Source organism: Grampus griseus (assembly GCF_964374135.1).
Source record: "Grampus griseus genome assembly, chromosome: 1".
NCBI classification, from domain to species: domain Eukaryota; kingdom Metazoa; phylum Chordata; class Mammalia; order Artiodactyla; family Delphinidae; genus Grampus; species Grampus griseus.
Window position 1 is genome coordinate 177,038,721 of NC_139017.1, and position 25,302 is coordinate 177,064,022.

Here is a 25,302-nt window from a genome sequence, read left to right on the forward strand (position 1 = left end):
TGCTTACCACCAGTGCTATTTCCCGTGACGGTCATCCCGTCCCATCCCTTTTTACTTTATTTTATTTTATTTTATTTATTTATTTTTTGCGGCACGCAGGCCTCTCACTGCTGTGGCCTCTCCCGTTGCGGAGCACAGGCTCCGGACGCGCAGGCTCAGAGGCCATGGCTCACGGGCCCAGCCGCTCTGCGGCATGTGGGATCTTCCCGGACCGGGGCACAAACCCGTGTCCCCTGCATCGGCAGGCAGACTCTCAACCACTGCGCCACCAGGGAAACCCCCACCCCTTTTTAGTCGGCTCTCCTTAATGGAATATTTCCTTCTCCAGGAGTCATGCTCAGTGATTACCACGTACCTTATTTCATCCTAAACAGTCCTTCAAAATAGGTTCTGTATTCTTCCTTTCTGCAGCCAAGAATACTGAGGTTTAGAAAAATATTTAACTTGTTTTCTGTCACACAGCTGGTGGCAGAACAAGTGTTTGAATCAAAGCCAGGAACCCTGTCCTGTTGAGATTTCACCTCTGCGAAACTCCCAAACCTGTGTCTTTGGCCCAGGAACTCTTCAGCTTCTCCTTTCCAGGTGTTTGTGTTCGTAAAGACAGTAGGCAGATGGTCAGAAATGGCCAAGACGTTGAGTTTGGTTTGTTCTGTATTTTGAAAACATACTGCCCTCAGCTGAAGTGCCAGCATTTGGTGTTTACTTTCTAATCACCTTGTGGTTGAGGCTCCTGTTCTGTGTGTTTAAAATACCTTCAAAAACACTGTAGGCAGGAGGTGGTGACCTGTTGATTTCTGGTTACAATATTGTGCGAGAATTAACTGTGAATGAGAAATGATACAATGCTGTATCAGCCATGGGAAACGCGGTTAAAAGTGCAGTGTTATCTAGACGTAGTACTGCCTACTTCTGCTTGCTCCTAGAGTGGTGTTTTTAATTTGGTTGTTGCCCTTCATTAAGTGTAGGCATGGTTAATCATATTACTCTGTTGATTTTTCACGTCTGCTCTGTGGAGTCATCTTGGTTTTTCAGCAGAGCAGATATCACCGTAGTCACTGACACTTTTGTGTTTTTATCATACATTTATTTCATTATTTTGTTTATGTGTGTGTGTTTCCTCTTCTCTGAGCTGCTCGTTTCCTCCTCCTGCCTACCCACCCCGCCCCAGGTTAAGAAAAGACCTTGAGCTTGCTGTCTCCCTGTGGCTGGAGGAGCCCCCGAGCCCATTGCTCCCACCAGATTGCCGGTTCTAAGCTGCTCCAGTGTAGATGTTTGGGGCAGGGGCTGAGTCTCAGACTTCCTAGAAATTGGGCTTATGTTAGAATCCTCGCTATGCTGCTTTCTAGAGAAGTGGCCCCGAGCAAGACACTAAACCTCTCAGTTTTGTTTCCTCATTTTTAGTACTCTTGCCACAAAAGAGTGGTGTGAGGGATGATGAAATCATAATGACCTAGTAAGTTCCTAGTACATGCAATACTCAAGAAGTATTGGTTCCCTCCTCCCTTCTCCTTTGTGACCCCAGGGTCTGGCATAATTCCTGGAACATTGTACTTATTCAGAGAGTGTTGGAGGGGGAGGGTTTGTCCAGCGACAATGTATTTCCTTCTGAAAATTAACTGAATCTTTCCCTCAGCCCTCTCTCTCAGCGGTTAAATTCTGTCTTAACCATGATCTCTAAAATGTATGCCCATAGGAGTATTTAGAGAAATTTATCCTCTCCAGTGCTTAAATAGCATTATTTGGAGTGACAGTAGCCAAACAAAAATAAACATTGTGCTTTTAGTCTTAACTCTGTTTTTTAAATGTATACATGTATCATATTTTGAGCTTGGTACTAGGTCATTGGTGATGGAGGAATGATTGAAAATATATATAGGCATTTGTGAATTACAGATTATGATAAAAAACTTTTTAAGTTGTGTCTTAGATTTCAGCAAGATTTCTCTCATGTTAGTGAGAAATAATTGAAATAAAACTACATAAAGGATTTTAAGAAATTTTCCAAATTCCACTTTTTTTCCCCTAAGTTATTTTGGCAGTTTATTGTAAATAATGTATTTTGCAGAGCAAAAGACTTTGAAATCTAATATTATCTTTAATGGACTGCAATTATTTAATATTTAGCATGAATGCAATCTAACTCAGGTAGGCTTTTTCTCCAGTTATTATAAGGGCTGCAATTGCAAAAGGACACTTTAGTGTAGTAGAAGCTGCCAGATGCAATGCCATTTGATCTAAAAAGGTCACAGTAAAAGGGACATTTAAATTAAGTTATAAATTACAATTGAAGAACAATATTTTGATGTGTGAGACCAGGGATGACAGAGCAAGAGATGTAATTCATGGGTTCATTATAGAACAGAGGTGCCTGACAGCTGAGCCGTGCCAAGAGGAAAATTTATTTGCAACATCACGCAGACAGAAAATGGCAGCTCAGATGAAAAGCCTGAGTAGAAACTTGAAACCTTGTGGTAGTACGTGGAGTTTATGCTAATAAGACTGCCCCAGATCCAGCGACGTTTAATGATTGCTGTAATATAAATGAGGTGTTCGGACATGTGCACATTTTCAGTCTTATTTAAATTAAGACCTCGTCCTTGCTCTGTAAAATAACACACTTTATAACCAGGCATTAAGGTTGATTCTCTCACCTCCCTGTCCAATATACAGATTTGCTGAAATTTCAGAATTGTTTAGGCAGGAGAGTTAAAGCTTGAAACAAGAATTCCATCCATGGCAGCTTTGAGGAAGGATATAATTTAATGTTTATAGCAGTCCATGAGAAGTTCAATCATGAGTTAATTAAACTGTAGGCAGTCATTAAGTATTATTTATTCTTTCGAGAAGCTTGCCAATAAAGCACTTATATATATTAAATCACAGAAAGTAATAAGCAGGGGATGATTTGTCAGGCTGAGTGAGAGTAGCAGGTTTAACTTGGGCAGTTTTGCAGAAATGTGTTTTTCTTCTTGTGGCCTGACCCTTTCTTCCTGCTAATCACAGAGAGGTCAGGGGCTGTCACAGGACACTTGAGGCTACATAGTCCCCAGCACGGTGGGCACCTTGAATGTCCGGGTGTTTGAAGAGTCTCGGGTAAGAGCTGTGTCCCTAAAACATTACTCCCCGAGGGCTTCCCTGGTGGCGCAGTGGTTGAGAGTCCGCCTGCCGATGCAGGGGACACGGGTTCGTGCCCCGGTCTGGGAAGATCCCACATGCCGCGGAGCGGCTGGGCCCGTGAGCCGTGGCCTCTGAGCCTGCGCGTCCGGCGCCTGTGCTCCGCAACGGGAGAGGCCACAACAGTAAGAGGCCCGCGTACCGCAAAAACAAACAAAAAAACAACAACAAAAAAAACATTACTCCCCGTGATGATACCGCTGGACAGTTTATGGTTGTTTGGCATTTTGGGGTATCTTGTCACAGTGTCTGATTTCTGGCTTTTCATGGTCCTTTGACACAGCTGAGGGCTGGTGTTGTCAGGCCCATTTGACAGACGAAAACCTCAACTCGGCTGGTTTGTGACGAAGCTGCTTAATAGGAATCTATCCCCCGGCGCAGGCTCTGAGCTGTATTCTCGAGGCTCCAGAAGGCCTTGACTGTGGAGCGGTTCATGCAGAGGGGGCTGCTGAGCACCTGGAATCTTTGGGTCATTGAGATGTTTATGCAACAGCCAGCTGTGTCCAGTTACAGAGGGCGCTGGTGTCCTTGGCTCTGTGTGATTCAGTGTTGCAGTTCCTTTGTCGAGCAGAACCAAACTAGGAGTTTGTTGCACAGAAGCTGCCATTGTTTTCAGAACCATCCCCCCCGCCCCCCCCCCCCCAAACCAGGTCCACCCTGCTGGTATACTTGGGCCATCTTAGGCGAAACCGTGTGTAGCATTCGGAGTTGCTCAGGAACTCTTTGTGGAATGAATGGAAGGAAGGCAGAGAATGTGGTGGGAGCTGCCTGCCTCCAGGGCTGGGACGTCCCACTGGGTCTCAGGGCACCAGAAGGCGTGACTGAGGAGGGTGGACACCTAAGGGGGATGAGCCACCCTGGACTCCTTCACAATGAACAAACCAAAATCGAAGGGAAGAGCGCAACCTGAGGATTCTGTGGCGTAAGTGTGGGGAACCAGATGCCGGGCTGCTGGAAGACAGCAAAGCAGGGGTAGTTCCATGGTGGAGTCACTTTTAAAGGGCTAGTGGATTGGTGAAAAATCGCCATTTTGTTATCAGATCCCCCAGATACTGACCCGCGGTTTAGGGGAAGATGGCTTTTACTTGTGCATAAGTGCAGACTTGCAGTTCGGTGATGTGGAAGCGGCAGATTTACAAGTGCATGCTTCCCTGATCATCGGATTAAACACACACACGTGCACGCACGCATGCACATGCACACACAGGCCCTGTGATGATGAATTTGAAAACGGTTTCTGCGGAATGACTTCCTGCTTTAGTGGCTGGCAGGTAGTGGTGATAGTGTAAGATCTAAGTTCTCTTACCAGTAGCTTGTGAAGATTGGAAGCTGATTGAGTAAAGATGCTATATCTTGGTCCCTGCTTTTTGCAGTGATCTTTACCCAGTAGCTCCAAAATGGTTCATTCCTCTATACATTAAAATTGCATTTAATCCCAGATTTTCCCACCCGGGCTTGGCTGCAAAATGGACAGAAAGGTTTACTTATCTTGTTTTAATTGCTCTTCTAAGACTACAAAGTGAAGCTGTAAGACATTTGAGGGTCTCCATTGCAATGCCTTTGAAAAATCTTCTCTAGGGTAATGGTAGAAAATCTTATTCACAATGAGGAACCTTTTACCTTAGCAATATTGGGAAGCCTGCACTGAATTTCCTATATTGATGTATCTGTGTGATTGTAATCAGGTGTTTAAAATTTGAAACGCACATGTTTTTCACTGGTTGAGATCATCCCAATTCTTCAGAGCTTGACATGGTATTAGAGGGGAATATTTTCAGTGACAATTTTTAGAGATTTGAGATAGCCAGTATTTTGGTAAACTTACCAACTCTAATTTACATGAGGAAAACAGTTGAAACAATCAGTTAACCTCCAGCTCAAACATTATTTTGGCCCCAGTCTGAAGAAAGAAAATCTTCATAATCATCTAGAAAACAAACCCTTTTTAAGAAGTGCTTTCTTGTGCATGATATGATATGTTAAGGAAGGAGGTGGAACCCAACAACTCAACCCATTAGGACCCTAGAGTTTGGATGCGACATTTAGATAGATGTGTCACACTAGAACAGTACTTTAAACTGATTCTCAGGCCAGCATTTCTGAGGTACGTCACCTGTGTTACTCCCAGCTCTGTTCATCCCTAGCACCCCGAATAGTGTCTGGCACAGTTTAGCTCTCAATAAATATTTGTGGAAGGAATGAAGGATATCCTGAACTCCCAGGAGTTTTCCCAAACTGCTCAAATGATAATCAACAGAAGAAGCAATGTGGGCTGTAACAACTATTAATATGTTAGAAATATATCTTCAGTAAATATAATTGAAGTATTTCTTTAAAGATGTAACGCTCTCAGAATTTCTCAGACAAGATTCCTGGAAAGTGGGAGTAAGTGTTTGTACCATTAAGAAGGCAACTGTTTAGAAAGGTTCCTTTGGGTTTCCTGGGAAGGGGGTGTGCCAGAGCAGAACTTTGTCCTGGCGTTTATGAATTATCGATAACAGCACAGTAACACCCTAACTTCGTTTGTTCAGTCAGTATTTGTCACTGTTGGCAAATAATCCCACACCTTTTACTTTTCAAATGTGTTTTTGTATAGGGGTGAGAGAGGTAGACACTCTGGGTATTTATGGAGTTCAGAGCACGGAAAGGTCAGGAAGAGGAATATTTTAAGAGGACAGGCTGACAGTGGACCAAATGAGAGGAGGGAGTTACCCGTTACTTAGGTTGCCCCATACATCGCAACAGCTTTTTCAGGGGAAAGTATGATCTGAAATAAAGGTTTGTAAAGGAAGTGTGAATGCTGGGATATGTTTTGGGGAAACGTCTTTCTCTACTAAGCACCTCACTAGAAATTTGACTGGGGGCATCGTGCAAGCAGGAGCTAGCCCTCTCCAGTAAACCAAACGACCACAAGTTCAGCAAGTCACTCAAAACATTTCTTCCAGCTCATTTAAAGCTCTCCTTGGTTCACCAAAAGGCAGGAATGTCATAGGGATTAATGACTTAACTTCATTCACTTGTTCACTTTTGGAATGAGCCTTGTGTTCTTGTGAGTAATTTCCTGTTATCAGCCATATAAGGTTTACATTTTTTCTGTGTCCTGTACCAGAGTTTAATCAAATTTCATTAATTATTAATGTGAGTAATTATGTGAAACATAAGTGGTTTTGTTTATAGTTTCACAATTTTTTTTTCTGTCTCTGAAAAGGCTACTCTCTAATCTAGAAAATTAATGAAAATTGAGTAGAGACTGCTTCCTTCATTTTTTTTCTCTTTCCTTTTAAAAATAAATAGCTAACACTCATGTAGCATACTATGTGCCAGGTACTGTTCTAAGCAATTTTGCATGTATTTTCTAATGTTGTCCTCACAATAGCCCTAAGAGGTAGATGTTATTATTATACTCATTTTAAAAGATGACAAAATTGAGGACCAAAGAGGATAAGTAATTTGCCCAAGGTCACACACCTAGTAAGTAGTAGAGCTAGAATTCAAATCCAGATGATCTGGCTCCAAAGTCCGTAGTTTTTCATCGCTCTCCTTATAATTACCCCATTTACTATAATGACCTCTTCTAAAATGTCGTTAATTTGCCATGAGCTTTTTATTAAGAATTTATGATTTGATCAACTTGAATTGATTTCAAAGTGTCACTAACGTGTGCTTTTTAAAAAAATTAAATAGCCGTATAATTTTTCGTTTTATTCAGTTCTGACCCGTGCTGTTAAGCTCTCATTACAGATCCTCATTATATTATAGAACTTGGCAAATACCTGCTTGTTCTGGGTATCAGGCGAAGTATGAAATGCTAACTTTATTTTTATTTTATATACTTCTGTAAGGAGGCCAAACTGGACGGTTTTCAAACATTTGCACATTCTAGTATTTTAGTATAGTATTTTGTTTATTTAGTATAATATTTATATATACTATTTTATTTTTAAAATAGTCTAATGATGAATGTCATAAAATATGTAAGTTAGTATCTAGCATTCGTATGCATTACATACACCCCACACAAATAACACTCGCCCACACCCACACTCTACCACCCCCAAAAGCAGGATTCAGCATTGATCATTGTTACAGGTGTTTCGTTTTGTTTTAAGGTAGTTGACTTAATAGTTAACTTGTAGCCTGTACTTCCTTGGATAGTCTGGACTTAAACTGGGGTCCTGTAAAGTGGGAGACTAACTCGGGAAATTTTAATTTTTAATAACTTATTGTTTTGCTGAACGAGCAATGAAAATGGGTATTTGTGATAATCCCTTCCAATAGCAGTTAAATGATTAGAAGAGAGACTTGATGTGTATGTCTCAAACTTTTATTTATTTGTTTATTCATCCATCCATCCATACAAACAAACAAATATTTATCACAGGCTTACTATATGCCCAGCCCTGGGGCTACAGCAGTTGCCAGGAAGGCAGTCTGTAGGTTCTCCTTGAAAGTCTTCTGTTAAGGAGGGGAACACAGGGCTGTCTCCTTCAGTTGAGTCTGTAGCTCCTGGCCTAGACTTAGGTGATAGTAATTGCTATAACCTGCTAGAACTTTTTATCTTGTATGTGTTGTATCCCCACAGCACATCCCCACTAGTTTGTGAGTTTCTGGAAATGAAAACTGTGACTTACCAGTTAATAAGGTTTGTACTGTATTTGTACTGGGGATTCAGCAAAAGCGGCTGAATTGTTCAAATAAGGGATTGAAACACTGGTGAAAAGATCAGAATGTCCATTACATGAGGGCATTTTTGTTCACTGCTGTATATCCCCAGGGTCTGCTGTGTGGCCTGGAACATAATAGGTACTCAGCCAACATCAGGCTTAATGAATTTGAAGACACTGAGATTTAGATTTGGGTTGAGACTACCTAAGGACAATAGTTGAAGGCCTTTATTAACTTAAGAAGTATTTCTGTGTATCACCTTATGCTACAGACTGTGTTAGGTACTGGAGATACAGGTCTTGGCCAAAACAGATGCTTGTGTCAGAGAAATAGATTTGTAAAGGAACGGCAGATTCCCAGTGAGAAATTTGGAGGGACAGCTGTAGTTTGGGGAGGTCGACTGAGCAAGTGGATTTTTCTACCTGCTATTTCTCTTCATGGTCTGCTGGTTGAGACTTAGGAACCAGAAGTGGAGAGGGTCACAGGAGCCAAGGCAGGCATATCTTTGCAAGATAGAGAGGGTTCAGGGGTGCCAGGCACTGCCCAGGGTTGAAAAGGATATAGAGTGAAAAAAAAGTTCAATAGCTTTGACCAGAGGGAAGTCTGTTCCTAAAAGGACCATGTAGATAAACCAGCGTCTTCATGTATATGTACTGAGAAGTTAGTATGCTGTTACATAATTAGGTACTTGAAACTTTTCTTAGCGAAATTACTACAGTTGAAAGACAAGAAATGCTAATGGGATAGAACATGATCAAGCTTGTCTTTAGGTCTCTTTGGGGAAAATGGGACAAGAGTAGAGGTCACGCTGGCTGGGTTTGAGTCTTGCCCCACCACCTACTAGCTAGTATGTTGAGCACCTTTACTTAACCTTTCCATGCCTCAGTCTCCTCATACGTAAAATGGGTGACGATAGTTCCTACCCCGTAAGATTAAGTGAGAGAAGACCTTCCTCATAGGATTAAGAATGGTAATGAGTTAATGGAATGTACTTAGCAATAGCCCAGGCCAGATGTTTAATAAATGTCATTGTTACTCTTAATCCTGTTTCTATTACTGCCAGAATGTTCTCTGCCTTACCTGTTTCCCTTTCGCAGAACAGCTGAATTTGGGGGGGGCGGGTGGTTGGATAAGAATGAATTATCATGCTGGCTAAAATGGCTCTGAGTCTTGTACGCTCCTCTCATGACTCTTTTGTTAGAGTAAATGCGGGGTCCGCCCCTTTATTGATTTGTTCTCAGTTCTGTTATTTGGCGCAGTTAGCAACTAAAGTTGTTGTTATTGTTTTAGCTCCATGAAAGCGGTTATGATGCTGGCAAAGCCCTGCAGCGCCTGGTAAAGAAGCCTGTGCCCAAGCTGATTGAGAAGAGCTGGACCGAGGACGAAGTGGTGAGCTTGCGGGGGTGGTGGGTGAGGGATGCTTTGCCTCGGGTCTTGGCGGGGCCGTGGGTAGGGGGCAAGGCGCGGGGTCTGCCTCGGGTCCGGGGCGTCGGGGGCTTGCCTCTCGCTGTTCTCCCAAGGTCCAGTCGTGGATGCAGGCTGTCCATGGCATCTGTCAGTCAAGGGAGGGAGCCTTGAAGCCTCATAACTGTATGGAAAGACTTGATTTTAGTAAGCACTGGTTCTGTAGATAATGGGAAAGATTTTCCCAGGTGTCATGGAAAGAGGGAAAAAAGTTAATAGTTGCTCTTTAAAAAAATTAGTTTGGGTTGGTTGGTTTGTTTTGGGTGCAAGCTAGCTTTTGATACCTCCCGGTATTAAGACACATTCATTTTAAAACTAGTTGGTACCCAACCTAGAGTAGGGCTGCTACCCCGTTTTTATTGTGTAGGCTGGCAGGGTCCCTAACCTGCTGAAGGACAGTAGTCAAGAGCAGGAAGCGGGGACTCGATTAAATAAATACAGTGGATCTTTCATATTCATTCTGTCAGTGTGGCCCATTAAAGAAGGTGGGGAGATAGAAGTGTATCCACAAATACAGATTTTTCAAACCCATGGATTTTATCCCAGCAGAAAGAGTTCTCATGAAGCTACATCCCCCATCTTGTAACTTTGGAAAGGAATTGCTGTAAAAGACTGAGAGATTTCTGGTGCTTTTGCAAACAGAGTCTTCAATAGGAATGTCACCGCTTGACATTTGCCATTTAGGTTGAACGAGATTAAGATGAGCGCTGGCACTGATACACATATCGATTGATTGTAAATTCCTTGCCTGTATTTAAAACTACGCTAAGGAAGACTGTTTAGAAACTGTATGGCTTTCCTGATCCTGCTCTTTCATTTTTCAGCAGTATCTGTCTAAGGCTTATGTGCCAGGTGCTGTGTTAGGAGCCATCAAGGGGAACACAAGGCCCCACCTCACGAGGGGAGACCGTCTGTAAATCAGTGTATGTCAAGGGGTGAGACATGGGCTGGGGAAAACAGCAGGGCAGCGAGGATGAGGATGAACTGGGTAGGGGGCTGTCTTTCGTAAGGAGGCTCGGGAAACGCCTGGTGAGCACCATTTAGCACCCTTGGAGCAGAGACCTTAGAGAAGGGAGGAGGCGAGCCTTTTGGAGGTCGGGGGCCCTAAGGTGAAAGCACGCCTGGAATGGAATGTTCGAGAAATAGGCAGGAATGTGTCTGAGGGGAGAGCGGTAGGAGAGGTGGGGGGCCGGTCAGGGTGGCCTGTGGACCTGTGTTCAGGGCCTTGCTGTTTGCTCTGACGAGCAGCTTGAGCAGCTTCTGAGCAGATGGGCCCTCTGGCTGCTGGGTCAAGCGTGGGCTTTGGGGGCTGTTGTGAGAGTCCAGGCCCGAGACTGGGGATGGAGTAGCACAGCAGCAGTGGTGGTGAGAAGCGCTGAGATCCTGGATGTCTGCTGAGTGGAGAGCCAAGGGGGCGGGTTCATGGAATGGCTAAGGATGCGGATGCCGAGGCTGGGGGTTGAGAGGAATGGAATGGGGAGAGGACTGGGAGGCGGCAGGGGGGCTGGGGTGGCCCTTGAAGGCTCAGTAGTAGAGCGCCTTTTCAGCAGTCCCTTTGCACTCCTCATGGCATGAGACTGATGATGAAGCCGCTGTCGCTGTTTTGAAATTTAAAATGTTAAAACTTTACATGATTAGTAGAGAGATGGAAACACCTTAAATATTTGTTATTCAGATAGTGGCCGAAGTGAAAATGTTAAACTTAGTTGTTTTGAAAAGTCATATATTAAAAAACTAAAAGTAGAGTTGCCATATGATCCAGCAGTCCCACTCCTGGACATGTATCTAGAGAAAACTCTAATTCGAAAAGATACGTGCACCCCAGTGTTCATAGCAGCACTGTTTATGATAGCCAAGACATGGAAGCAACCTAAATGTCCGTTTACAGATGAATGGATAAAGAAGATGTGGCGTGTGTGTGTGTGTGTATAACATGAAATATTACTCAGCTATAAAAAAAGAATGAAATAATGCCATTTGCAGGAACGTGGATGGGCCTAGTGATTATCATTCTAAGTGAAGTAAGTCAGAAAGAGAAAGAAATACCATATGATATTGCTTATATGTGGAATCTAAAATATGACACAAATGAACTTATTTACAGAACAGAAACAGACATAGAAAACAAACTTATGGTTACCAAAGGGGAAAGGGGGTGGGGGAGGGATTAATTAGGATTTGGGGATTACTAGATATAAATTACTATATATAAAATAGATAAACAACAAGGCCCTGCTGTGTAGCACAGGGAACTATGTTCAGTATCCTGTAATAAATCATAATGAAAAAGAATATGAAAAAATATTTATATATGTATGACCAAATCATTTTGCTGTATAGCAGAAATTAACACAACATTGTAAATCAACTATACTTCAACTTTTTAAAAAAGTCATATGGATGTTGTTTTCCACTGTAGACCTATTTATGTGAGAAGGAGATAAGAGATTTGATGGATAAAAATTTTAGATTCTACAAAAAGCCTTTGTGGAGGACAGACATAAGGGGATGGGACGAATGTGGCCCGTGTGACCCGTCCTAGGTCGTGGTCAGCACTGATGAGCTGTGGTGGCTGCTTCAGACTCACGCTCCTTCACTTGGTCTGCGGTTCCTTTTGGTCTCTCCTCTTCTTCCGCCCCCGTCGTCCCTCCCCTTTCACTGTTGCCTCTCCAGCTCCTCACTAGCCATGACTCTCTCCCCCTCCATTCATTCCTCCCTTGACCTTTCATTCCCTCTGGAATTTTCAGATTCCAGCTTAAAAGAAAGCTCTTCCTGCTTGAAAGAAATCTGGCTTCCTTTTCCGGCAGCCCTTGCTTATATCGGGCACAGTGTGGGCCATGTCCCTACGGCTGCCTCTTTGGGACTTTTCACAGACAGTAGGATGAAGCGGGGCGGGATCTGACACATGGGGAAAAGCCCAGCTTAATTCTGAAAAATGAACCACGACTCCAGAGCGCTGCGCACTCAGAGTCCCGGATAATGGTATTTAGCTGCATAAATCCTTGTCAGTCTGGGCTCATTTTTATCGTGTTTGCTTCTTGTTTTAGTGTAAGTTTTGAGAAATGTTTTGGCAGTCATCCAGCCCTTGCAGAGCCTAAGGATCAAACAGTTGCCTTATTCATAGGAAGTTAAGCTTCACTTTCTGAAACCTCAAAAGTGAATGAGAGAGAGTGATTGAATAATCGATAGGCTGAGGGAAGCTTCAGCTGAATGTGTCCACATCACTTCTTTGAATCATTTTTTTTTTTTTTTTTTTTTTGCTATACGCGGGCCTCTCACTGCTGTGGCCTCTCCCGTTGCGGAGCACAGGCTCCGGACGCCCAGGCTCAGCGGCCATGGCTCACGGGCCCAGCCGCTCCACGGCATGTGGGACCTTCCCGGACCGGGGCACGAACCCGTGTCCCCTGCATCGGCAGGCGGACTCTCAGCCACTGCGCCACCATCATTTTATGTGGCAGCAGGGCACGTAAACCAACACGACTCTTAACCTTAGCCTGGTTTTGGCTGTGAGTAAATACCTGCTCTGTACGTGTGGTCCCTTCTGCTGATTTTCCCACATTTTCTCACCCCAGGAATCACAAGAATAAGCAAAATAAATGGGCCCCAACTCAAATAAATACGTGAGCCTGCCTCTTTTTTTTCCCTCTCAATGTTCTATATACTTGGACATTCTAGTTATTTTTAAACTTCACCGCCTCCAGTATATGAATCTGACCCAACTACCCAACATCTGACCTGATGCCAGTGTCGATGAACGTGCTTTCCTTTGCACTGACGTGAATCAGACTCTCTGTGTGAGAGGGTTGGTGCAATGAGCACCTACCGGTGGGAACCCCTGGCTGTGCTGGGGGTGGACGTCCTGGGCACCTCCTGGGTCCTCTGCTCTGGGAACAGACTCCTCCCTTGCCCACCCAGACCCGGACCCTAACCGCCTTTGAGGCCTAGCATGTTCTCCGGCCCGTCCCGTGGCGAGCGCTCCCTCTGCTGACCCGCGTCTCCTGTCTGCATCCTTTACTGGTGGCTCATCCTTTGCCGCCTCGTGTGGCCTTTGTGCCACTATCACCAGTTTTGTTCCTCACGGTCCTTATTTCTGAGTTGATTGTCCTTCTGGTCTGTAGACATATTAAGAGTGAGGACTTTCTAACAGTGAGAATGATGTATCTGCCTTTGAGGCGCTTGAGGAGTACTGACAACTCTTTATTCAAGATGATTGTTTTTAAAGATTCTTCGCTATAAGTGACACTGTCCTCAAGCCAGCATTTTAAAACTTGTAATTGTTAATAATGACGCATCAGCATCAAGGAGAAAAACTTTTATATGCATCCAGTGCTAACCTTAAAAGCTTTACTTTTGGGAAAAGTTCCCAAATTATGATTAATAATATCACCCGACCTCTTCTTCCCAGGTCTTTCAGATAATCATTAATCCTCGACATCTTAGGCCTCAGAATTATACAGTAGGAGGCCTTTCATTTCACACTTTTCTCTCAGTAATTCCTTGGACACTGTGTGTGTTTACAGATATGGTATTTCTTATTGAAGTTGCCTTGGGGCTGAGACACTTTAAATTCTGTTGAACTGAAGCCAGATTTGTGCCAATTTCTGTCAAATTCTCTGCCAGATAGTGACAAATGAACTCTGTTTTAGAGGAGAGACTGTGAGAAACACCTTGGTAGCTAGCTCATGACGGCGTTTCGGGCTAAATAAACCAGGTCGGATCAGAGAAGCATTTTTGCTTTAATTCGTGAAGCTTATTGAACACCACGGTGTGGGCAAGGATGGAGCCAAAGCCAGCGGCCTGCTGCTTGCTGCACTGGAGGGTGACACAGATGCTTAACCAGTTTCACTTACATGATGCTAAAAATATTGTTCCTTTTCAGGAAGCCATCCAGATCAGTAGAACTTGAGAAGAGAAAGAGAAGGAAAGTACAGATCAGAACTTTAAAAAAAAACAAACAAACCCCAAACCCTAGATTATTAGGTTTTTAATTAAACATGATGAGCACATTTAAATATAACACAAAGGCCCCAGGCTGAACTGCGCCTAATGGAAACACATTAAGTCACCCTTCCATGCTTGGATAGTTATTAATTCTGTTTGTTTATGCATGCAAGCTGAAGGTAGCATTTGCGCTGTTGTGTTGTTGCTTATTGCACTGGGATTCCATTGCTGCTTGATGCTGTGCTCTTAATTAGCATTCAGCTGTTGATTATGGAAATACTGGGGATGCTAATTGAATTCTTTTTAAAATTCAGGGCCTGCATTTTCCTTGTGGAGTTTGGCCTGACTTGCAAGGTGGTCAGATTGGGTGCTTCACTGAGCTGGGCATTTCACCCTTTGCTTCCCATCCACTTGGCCGTGTTTTGGAAATTATTTTCGTGTTGAATTAGCTTTCCGCAGAATTCCAGGTGTTACATAAGGGAGAGGTTTTGTAGCTTAGGATGTCCCTACAGAGTGTTTCCATTTCATCTTGGGTAACTAACTTTTATCTTGAAATATGCTTCTTTTTAACTATTTCATACCAATCTTGACATAATACATTGAGGTGGACAGCCTAGCTACAAATAGCCTCTGAAATTTTTATCCAAAGATAGTTAATCTGCGGTGGCGATAAACCTTAATTGGCCATGTACATGGATTTGCGAATTCGTAAATTTAAAACATCTGAACCATCCTTCAATTTAAAGCTCAGTTTATCATAAATATAAATGAAAATCCTTCTTTCAAAATTGACATGACAACGGCAAACTAATTTTCTGAATATCTGTAATCCAATGAACCCGTGTGGCTGGTCAAGGAATTACACAGAATACACACAGCTATTTCCATGGTGTCTTTCCCCAGCAGCATCTTCAGATGCCTTTGTTATGCCCTTTTTGGAATGTTTGCTCGAGAAAACATTGTTTTCATTGTTCACTCTTTTCAAGCCAGACATCTGGATGTGCCAGAAGACAGAGCTGCTTAGTGGGGCAAATATACAATGAATTTTATTTACTGTTTGTGTAGCAGCTGTAGAAAATAGAATTCACAGGGAACCCAGAGTGAAGGTCCTATAGCAGCAGGAGGTAGTGGAGGTGAAAGCAGAGAGAGGGGGACAGTGACAAGGGGGAGAGAACTTCCCACAGCCTACAGTTAACGATCTGCACATGAGCTTTAAGATGTCCATAATCTTGGTGTTTAGTTTTAAATGTTATATATTCAATATAGAGGAAGGCTTAATTGTATTATATTTATTTTGGGAATGGTCCACTTTCCAGAGGTGTTGAACATTTTATAAAGTCGTTCAAAAAAATGTTGATGGGGCTTCCCCGGTGGCGCAGTGGTTGAGAGTCCGCCTGCCGATGCAGGGGACACGGGTCCGTGCCCCGGTCCGGGAAGATCCCACATGCCGCGGAGCGGCTGGGCCCATGAGCCATGGCTGCTGCGCCTGCGCGTCCAGAGCCTGTGCTCCGCAGCGGGAGAGGCCACAGCAGTGAGAGGCCCGCGAACCGCAAAAAAAAAAAAAAAAAAATGTTGATGACAGGAGGTCATTTAGTATGAATCCATTCATTTTCTTCTTCATTTGTAAATTTTATGTGAGTGTTCCCTCTGGTTAGAACATTATTATAAAAACATTAAAGGGGAGTTGAAACCTCACCACCATCTCACAGTCTCCTGGTTTCATACTCTTTTCAAAGCACTTTGTTTCACGTATATACATCATTTTATGTAATTGTAAACTTACATAAATTGAATCATAATATTAAAGTTTTCACTTTCTAAAGTCATCTTAACCTGAAAATTTTTACAGTTTGCTTAGAACCCAAAATATAGACATGTTGTATTTAGTGCAGCGCATAATAGGTACTTAGTAATATTTAAATTGGATCAAAGTAGCTTTTTCTCTCTACTGATTACCCTTCCTCTAATTTTAAACTAAATTGGTTACTGTTTCTTATGAACAGCTTAATTCTTAGATATGAGAGTAGAAAAAATAAGAAAAATTATAAATGTTGACATATTTCTTACACGTAATGTATCTATTTTACTCACTCATGTTATGTATTCTTATTACGGTCCATGTAAAAATCAGTCCCTTAATATTAAAAAAGAAAAATGTTGGGCTTCCCTGGTGGCGCAGTGGTTGAGAGTCCGCCTGCCGATGCAGGGGACACAGGTTTATGCCCTGGTCTGGGAAGGTCCCACATGCTGCGGAGCAGCTGGTCCCGTGAGCCATGGCCGCTGAGCCTGCGCGTCTGGAGCCTGTGCTCCGCAACGGGAGAGGCCACAGCAGTGAGAGGCCCGCGTACCGCAAAAAAAAAGAAAGAAAAATGTAGATTCAGGTGAAGTTTGCCTAATGTTTCAGGTATTAATGAAACTGAACTATTTTTTCTGTAGTTGACCCCATCAGTCTTTGAATCAAACTCTTGTTTAAAGAAGTCGATAGTGCGGATAGAGTGGAGTTTATCGTCAAGCCCTTTTAGAAATCAGACATCAAATTAAAAATCAAGGGGCTTCCCTGGTGGCGCAGCGGTTAAGAATCTACCTGCCGATGCAGGGGACATGGGTTCGAGCCCTAGTCTGGGAAGATCCCACATGCCGCAGAGCACCTAAGCCTGCGCGCCACAACTACTGAGCCTGCGCTCAAGAGCCCGCGAGCCACAACTACTGAAGGCCGCGTGCCTAGAGCCCGTGCTCCTCAACAAGAGAAGCCACTGCAATGAGAAGCCCGCGCACCACAATGAAGAGAAGCCCTTGCTCGCTGCAACTTGAGAAAACCCGCGCGCAGCAACGAAGACCAAATACAGCCAAAAATAAAAACAAACAAATAAATAAATTTATAAAAAAGGAATCCTCCTCCTAATGCAGGGGACACAGGTTCGAGCCCTGATCCAGGAAGATCCCACATGCCCCAGAGCAACTAAGCCCTTGCACCACAACTGCTGAGCCCGTGTGCCTGGAGCCCGCTCACCACAGCGAAGAGTAGCCCCCGCTCACCACAACTAGAGAAAGCCCGCAGGCAGCAACAAAGACACAATGCAGCCAAAAATAAATAAAATAAATAAATTTATTTTAAAAAATCAGTTATATGTGCAGAAAAGTTGGCGTAAGGCGGTCAGTTTTGTCACTTAGTTTGCAGAAAGATTCTACTGTGTAACAAGCTGTAAAGAGAAACGTACTTTAGAATCCTTTAGTAAATGAAATAGGCCAAGCATTAGAAGGGGAGTGATATTTCAAAAATTTATTTCAGCATTTCTTATCAGTAGAAGTTGCCTCTGGGTTCAATCTACAAATTCAGCCGTGACCTTGCCTTTCACATATTTGGTTTTACTGCTTTCTAGGCTTCCTCTTTATACTATGCTCAAAGTTAGCATGTCTGTTTTTCTTTTTAGACAAGGTCATTGTTTTTTCATTTTCTTTAACCAATACGTTTTTAAGTTCCTTATCCCAAGCCCTAATTTTAGTTTTTTGCTTCTGTTTTTAAAGAAAGCTAACAGTAAATTGTGCCATGCTTTTGGGTTCCGTGTGTGTGTATGTATCTGTTTGTATGTTCGTGCAAGTGTATGTGTTCAGGCCTTGGGGTGATGCAGAGGGAACAGAGACCTGGGAAGTAACCTCATGTTGAATATAAGCGTAGCCTAAATTATTTCTCACCGCTCAGGATAATCTTTTAAAGTCAAAGAGTAATTTTTATGGGACAGTTTTCATTTTTGCTCGAAGCGGGGGAGTGCCAGGAGAAGCTTCAGCCTGGAAGCTTAGTAAATCCTAGAGCGGCGGGTTACTGAAGCCGTGATTTCCGTCTCCTTTTCAGGGACATGGAAAAAAAATGGAGATGGCGTACACTTTCAGCCACTCTCCATCATCTTTCTCTGTTCATTTTAAAATGAGAACAGGGCACAAGGGGACTTGAGAGATTGCATTTGTTCTCCCATAGACAAAGTGGGTATTTTATAAATGAAGAGGTTGGAAAACCCTTTCCTTCTGCGGTTCCTTAGCAACAGAACTAGAGTCAATTTTAATGTGCATGCATGGAACGCTCTGAGGATAGTGACATTGGAGCCTTATATTTTCACAGGTGAAACATACTGTATTAGCCTGGTAACTAGAATTCAGGGTTGGGGGAAGGAAACAGGAGGTTAAAAAAAAAAGAGGGAACCCTACATTGAGAGGAGGTAACTCATTTATCACTGTCTCCTCTCTCCTGGCACACTTATGTCTTAAATCTAAAGTCTCTCTTAGGTAGAAGTAGTAATGGCCTCGGTAGCCCCCTAATTGCTTTGTTCACTAGAGTGCCAGCCTGTTTTTTTATATTTCCTGGTAGCGTTTCATTCTTCTTCTCCTAATACGCTGCATGCTGCTAAGTGATACTATGTTTCAGCACTTGCTTTAGGACATTTTTCCGAAGTATGTTTATATGGGTAAATTCCAGTGCATTTTCCACACCTATACAGCATAGTACTGAGGTGCTAGGAAGCAGAATATGTTTGGTGGTCACAAAGGAGAAAGACCGTCTCTGCAGTTTGCTTACCACTTAGTGTTCAGGCCCAGGTCTGTGTCTCCAGCTTTGCATTTGTTGAGTTTGGTGTTGGGGCTTGGCAGATGGCAAGTGAGCGTGAAGATGGGGTGACCCCTTCATGTTGTTTACCAGGATACTTAGTTCTGATTTTAGATTACTGGTTGAAATTCATTCATTTATTTCATAAATGTCTGTGTAGCACCAACACTCTGCCAGGCACCATTTTATGTGCTGGTGATACAGCAGTGAGCAGAACAAACAGAAATCCTTATCCTCATGGAGCTGACATTCTAGTGAGGAAGACAGATTAAAACAAGATCACTAAGTGACATACCTAGTGTGTTAGCTAAGTGCTAGGGTCTTGTATCCCCAGAGCATAGCCCAGGGCCTGGGGCAAAGTTGATCATCAGAAAATACTGTTTGACTGGGTTGAATAGAAGGGAAACCTAGCAGAGGCTGTTCTCCCTGCCCCACCTCTACTCTCAACCCCCCAGATCCTCAGATCACTTCAGTGGAGTTGGCCCATGTGGCTGAGCCCCGGCACTGATACAACCAAGGAGAGCTTCTCCTTCAACCTGCACGGGGCCAGTGCACGCCCTAACTCCGGCAGAATTAACTGGACATTTCCCTGTTCTTTTCTTCTTGGTAGCTTCCCTTGGAAGGAACAACCAACCCCTTCCAGTTGTCTGTGGTTTTCTTTTCTAGACTCCAATTATAAAAAGCCCATTCCTTGCCAGCATCACTTGATACTTACTGATGCGTATGGTTGCAGTGTTCCGCCGTGAGGGTGAGAAGGAAGAAGCCTCAGCAGATGGCCCAGTGTGAGACTGCCTACTCTGACTAACCCACCTTCCCTTGAAACCCATCAGTCTTTCAAAAGAGAATGACCTGTTTGCTCATCTCTTTCTTATGGTTGGCCGGTTGTCTTGGGCAGTCTTTTTTGTGACTGTGAGATGTGCGTAATATACTTTTCCTGTCAGGTTTCCTCTAAACCTCTAGTGTGCTCCCACTATTTGGTCACTTTTGGAGTGTTTTCTTCCCTTGCAAAGGGCTAGATTCCATGTAGTTAATCCGAGCAGGACGAAACAGAAGAACTATCAAATAAACATACCAAAGAACTAGAAAGGAGGAGGCAGGGAAAGCTACAAGTAAAAAGGAATCACACAGTAAGAGAATTGAGCAGACTGACTGAAATTACATCACGTGGCCTGAGGGCTAAAGAATCTAATGTGTCTAGAGCCTGTTTTATTTTTTTTAAGTGTATACTGTGCCATTCTGGATCATTTTATTAAATGATCAGAAATCACGACCCCTGACAGCACCAGGAAGGCCTCTATTCTGGAAGTAGGAGAATGCCCGGGACACGGTGGAGTCACTGTTGCTTTGTTGCCGTTGCCCCGCGTTCTCCGAGGGCACCGAGGGCACGACTGAAGTGCAGACCCGGGACTCTGGGGGAGGGCAAGGTCAGGGTGTTACGCTCCGCTCTGCTCTCTGGAAACTGGGTCCCCTCCTTGGGTCTTACTTTTCTTGTCTGAGGAATAAGAAAAGGAGGAGGAGGGGGAAAGGACGAGCTTTGCGATGCCTGACAGGTGTGTGTCGAATCTGGACCTGATGCATCTTGGCCTGCTGCCCCCCACCCTTTTACTTCCCAGGTAAAACATTGGCAGATGTTTTGCCTAAAGCTAATGGAATCATCTCTGCTTAAGAAATTTGAAAACATGGACACCTGCACACTCACGAGTCCTTTTAGTACTAAGGGCTGTTGGTTTTCTCTTGCAGTCAGTTTGTAAGTTTTGATTATAAGTTTATTTTTTGCCTCATCTTTCCTGTCAGCAGTAATAAAACAGAATCTTCTAGACTACAGAGATACACGTTAACGAGTATTATGTACTATGGCAGAGTGGGAGGAAAGGATGACCCATCATCATCAGGGGCTCTGCTTTATGTTACTTCAATCTCTTTCCTCCTCTTAACAGCCCTGAATCTTCTCTGGGAGCCTCTGTTGTTGAAGTCTGTGGAGGTGTCACATTTGCTAATAAGCTGCTTTTCCAAACAGGCACTGTCAGCCTAAATTAGTCATTTTCTTTTCTATCTAGGGTTTTTTTAGGGTAACAGTACGAAACAGGCTTGGTGATCCATTTTTGAAAGGAAAGTGTTAGAAAAGGAATTTAACAAGATCTTAGTAAGGGAACTAGTTGATCTGGACCCCAAACCCAGGTAACATGAATCTAAATCTAAAATAGCTTTGCTTGTGGAAAACACTGGGCCCCGGGTGTCTGTGGTTCCCATTCCTGTGTCCCCAGCAGAACACTGCGTGGGACTCATGTTTCCATCGGACAAAGCTGTTCCACGCTCCTGAAGGAGCTTAAAGGTGGGATGGACCCTGAATACTTGGAATCTTCCCTCCCAGTCAAGTCCACAGAAATGACATTCTCCAATCTTTTAGCAATAACTAAAGTTAGAAAATTATTTTCAGATTGTCCTTTGGGATAGCCCAACTTCTTTGTCAACTTCCCAAGTTTTTCACCCCAGAAGGGTCTGACCTTGGTAGTTTGTTTTCCTCATTAGAACTCTCTGACTTTATAATCACCTCACATTTTTCCTTCCTCCCTCCTCCTGTCCCCTCCCCACCCCCTTTCTTTAAAACCCCTGTCAAACATTCCAAGGATCCGTTTAGATTATCTTGCAAACATTCCAAGGATCCGTTTAGATTATCTTGCAAACATTCCAAGGATCCGTTTAGATCATCTTGCAAACATTCCAAGGATCCGTTTAGATCATCTTGCAAACATTCCAAGGATCCGTTTAGATCATCTTGCAAACATTCCAAGGATCCGTTTAGATCATCTTGCAAACATTCCAAGGATCCGTTTAGATCATCTTGCTTTTAGGCAAACTTTCAGGGATCCTTCAGTTGCCCACACATTTAGAGTCAGTAAGCATCACACCATATTGTCCTCTGCTGCTTTGAAATAATTTTAGGGCGTGGAGAATTCCACTGTTAGGAGGATATGCATGTGCAGGAGAGGCCCTCTCCTTCAGATGAATAGCTGGACAAAAGGGATTCTTAGAGCGCAAAACCAAATGTCATTGTCAGTTTCTGGGTAACCAACTTTAGATGTGCCTTAGATAATATTATACAGGGAATAAGAGAGAGGAGGGGCTTCTTTTTCGCCTTACATCAAATTGAATTCCACTGAATTTTCATACCCACTCTGTGTGAGGCTCTGCTGGGTGTTGTGAGACCCCTTTATCCACTGTTCACTGTCATCATTCTTCCTCTGGTTGAATCTTCCATTCCCATTGTTGCTCATTCTTCTGTTATTCAAGTGATATGTTTTGTATTTAGCTTAGATTTTTAGAAACAATTTAAGGACAATATTGTATTCGAAAGGAACTTCTTGGTGACTTTAGACAAATAAACGTCATCTGTTCTTTAGCTGCTAAGATCTCTGCAGGAGCCACCATAACCTTGATAATTGCCTGGCAGTGTGGCACCCTTGACTGATTTTGCCTGTGGGTGTGAATGAGTGCTTGAGTTGGATGCTGTTGCCACAGGCCGCCTAGAGAGCAGATAGAAGCCGCACAGTTGCAGACCCGCTTCGAGTGCCTCTTCTACGCCTGGCAGTGTGCTGGGGTCCACGGGAGACACAGGGGTGAACCTGTTGCTTTGTGTTCTCCAATAGGGAGATCGGGAAGGGCGCTGAGGAGGAGGTGTTATTTGAGAGGAACCTTGAAGGATGGATAGGATTTTAACCGGCAGAGTTGATAGAGGTTAATGGAAGAACAAAGGCATAAAAGAATGTGGGTAGTTGCTTAGTAGCCAATTACCCAGTTTGAAGGAAGCTATGGGTGGAAGAGTGTTTAAGACAGCTTATTTAAAGCCAACCACTCTTTATGGGAAGACAAGTTTATCTTTAATTTAATAGGAAATAAGGACTGATTACATATGTTTGAATGTGGGGAATGATAGGACTGGGACCGTCATCGAAGATTAGTCTGGCAGTGACAGGATGATGGATGGAAGTGGGTGGAGAAGGGGGTCACGGTTCTGAAACTCGGCTACACATTAGAATCACCTGGAGAACTTTAAAACGTCCTAGTGCCCAGACTGCGCTCTGAATCAGAATCTCTGAGGTGGGACTCGGGCGTCCATGTTCCAGGCTCTGAGAACCACAGGATGGGATAAGGACTCTGGTTCTAGTGAGAGATGTGGAGAGCCCCGAGTTTATAGCAGTGGTTCTCAACCTTGGTTGTACACTGGAACCACACGAGAAACGTTAACTAACACACACACAATGGAGGCTTGGGTCCCACCCCAGAGACTCTGAGTTGATTCACCTGGGTTATAGCCAGGGTGCTGGGGTTCTACATACAGGCAAGGTTGAGAAGAGCTGAGGTAGAGGCCGTGAGAATCGAGAGGAGGGATTAAAATCAAGAGGCCTGTGGAGTTACAGTAAGACCCTTGTTATGTGCCAAGGTGCTGTGCTGAGCACTTGACGTGAGTTGACTCATTTATTGACATTCTACAGAAGAAGCAGCTGGGTCACAGACGGGAGGGAGAACTTTCCCGAGGTCACAGAGCGATTGGTAGAGCCTGCTTTCCAGCCTGGCCTCGTGGTTCCAGAGCCCTGCTCTTAACCTACTATACTGCATGGCCTCTCTGGAGAAGCCTGGCTGATTGGAGGTGGGAAACAGGGAAAAAGTGGAGAGATGCCATTCAGATTTTGTGTTTTGGTACAAGGGAGGAGGCTGTTGGTACTATTAATAAAATTGTGAAATCAGGAGTACTTGCTTTAGGGGAGGAGAGGAGAGCTTATGTTGAATTTGAGATGATTGTAGAAGATACAGGTAGGTGTAGCAGTTAGACATGAAGGTCTGAAGATAGGAGAGCTTTCTCGTTTGCAGAGAGGGTTCACAGTTGAGGAAACTGGACTTGAAGAGGTTAATTAGCTCACTGAGGACCACAGAACTAGTCAGTGGCAGGGCAAGGATCGGATGAGGTTGCCAGGGGTAACAGTGCAGTGGTGGGAGGAGAGACTCGTAGGGAATCTTTACGTTGAGGGGCAGAAGGATGGACAAAGTGATGAAGCCACTTGGCACGAAGTCAGAAAAGGAATAGCTCAAAAGGCAGGAGAAGGATTTGTTTAATTTGTTAAACATTATGTTTAACTTAATAGGAAATGAGGAATAGGTACATATCTTTTAATGTGGGCAATGATAGGACTGGGGTTGTCCTTTACATAACTTAATTGAAAGATTGGTCCAAGGCCGGGATGCTGAGGCATGTCTACCAGTGTTGATTGCACTGCCGAAATAACCGATAGTCCAGGCCGCATCTGGAACTTGGGGAAACAGGACGGAGATGGCAGAGGAGCTGAGAGGCTAGAGATCACAGTCAAGAAGAAGAGATTGGGGCTTCCCTGGTGGCGCAGTGGTTGAGAGTCCGCCTGCCGATGCAGGGAACACGGGTTTGTGCCCCGGTCCGGGAGGATCCCACATGCCGCGGAGCGGCTGGGCCCGTGAGCCATGGCCGCTGAGCCTGCGCGACCGGAGCCTGTGCTCTGCAATGGGAGAGGCCACAGCAGTGAGAGGCCCGCGTACCGCAAAAAAAAAAAAAAAAAAGAAGAAGAGATTGTGTGGGATTCATAGTGACTGTGCAGCAGTAAGTAAAAGAAAGTTTCTAGTTTTATATCTTAGATGTTTTCATAGAGTTCCAGCCATAAGTGGATGGCTAGGTTGGGATAAAGGGAGGGCACCAGGAATTGTGGTTGCAAACACAATATCAGAGGGGCTCTGGGCAAGATTTTTCATGTTCCTGAGAGTGCTATCAGAAAGTAGGGTAGAGAAAAGGGCCTTTTAGTGCGGTGTCCGATCACTGAGGCAGCGGGGAGGCTGGCTTGGCTGGTTGATGTTACGACGAGGAAAGTGTCTAGAGGTGGTAGGTGATGTGGTCAGACAGGAAGGAATGCGCCCAGAACGAGGCTGCTGGCCCTGTCATTGGAGGGCTTGAGAGGAGAGGGATGTCGTGTGGGTCTTATGTGAGGATGCCGACGGAGGGGGGCCTGGGGTATGAGGGCATTTGGAGAAAAGGGGGCGGGGAGAAGACAGTAGGTCTCTAGGGTGTAGGGATCCAGTTGGGGTTGCGAGGGTGAGGTGTCCCGAGTCAGAAGTAGGGATTGGGAGGAGAATAATGGGGAAGGGGCGCGAAGGAAGTTTGTGCTGTGGCTGATCCTTCTAGGAAAGCTGAGGATTGGCCCCTGGGTGCTGCCCTGCTGGGTGATGTGCTTCTTGAGGGCCAGTGCATATCTCAGAGCGCCTTCCTTCCCAGTGGGGCTCGGTCAGTAGTAAACTGAGTTGAGCTGATATGTAGAGGTTGAAGATGGAGGCAAGTGGTGACGAGGGAGGATGTTGTGAATAGAACAATATTTAGAATTTGAGAGCACAGGTTGGAGTGTTGGCTCCAGAATGTGTTGCGCTATTTGTTTCCTCAGTCACTCAAC

The 25,302-nt window shown here is 44.1% G+C and overlaps 1 protein-coding gene across 5 annotated transcripts in view; it reads left to right on the top strand.

Annotated features, from left to right (window-relative positions):
- The window catches only part of RERE (arginine-glutamic acid dipeptide repeats), a 262,460-nt gene that overhangs the window by 155,895 nt on the left and 81,263 nt on the right, over positions 1-25,302 (top strand). For all 5 annotated transcript variants that reach the window (XM_082653708.1, XM_082653709.1, XM_082653710.1 and 2 more), the window contains one exon: positions 9,130-9,228. In XM_082653708.1, coding sequence (XP_082509834.1) covers positions 9,130-9,228 — 99 coding nt within the window. The remainder of the gene's footprint in view (positions 1-9,129; positions 9,229-25,302) is intronic.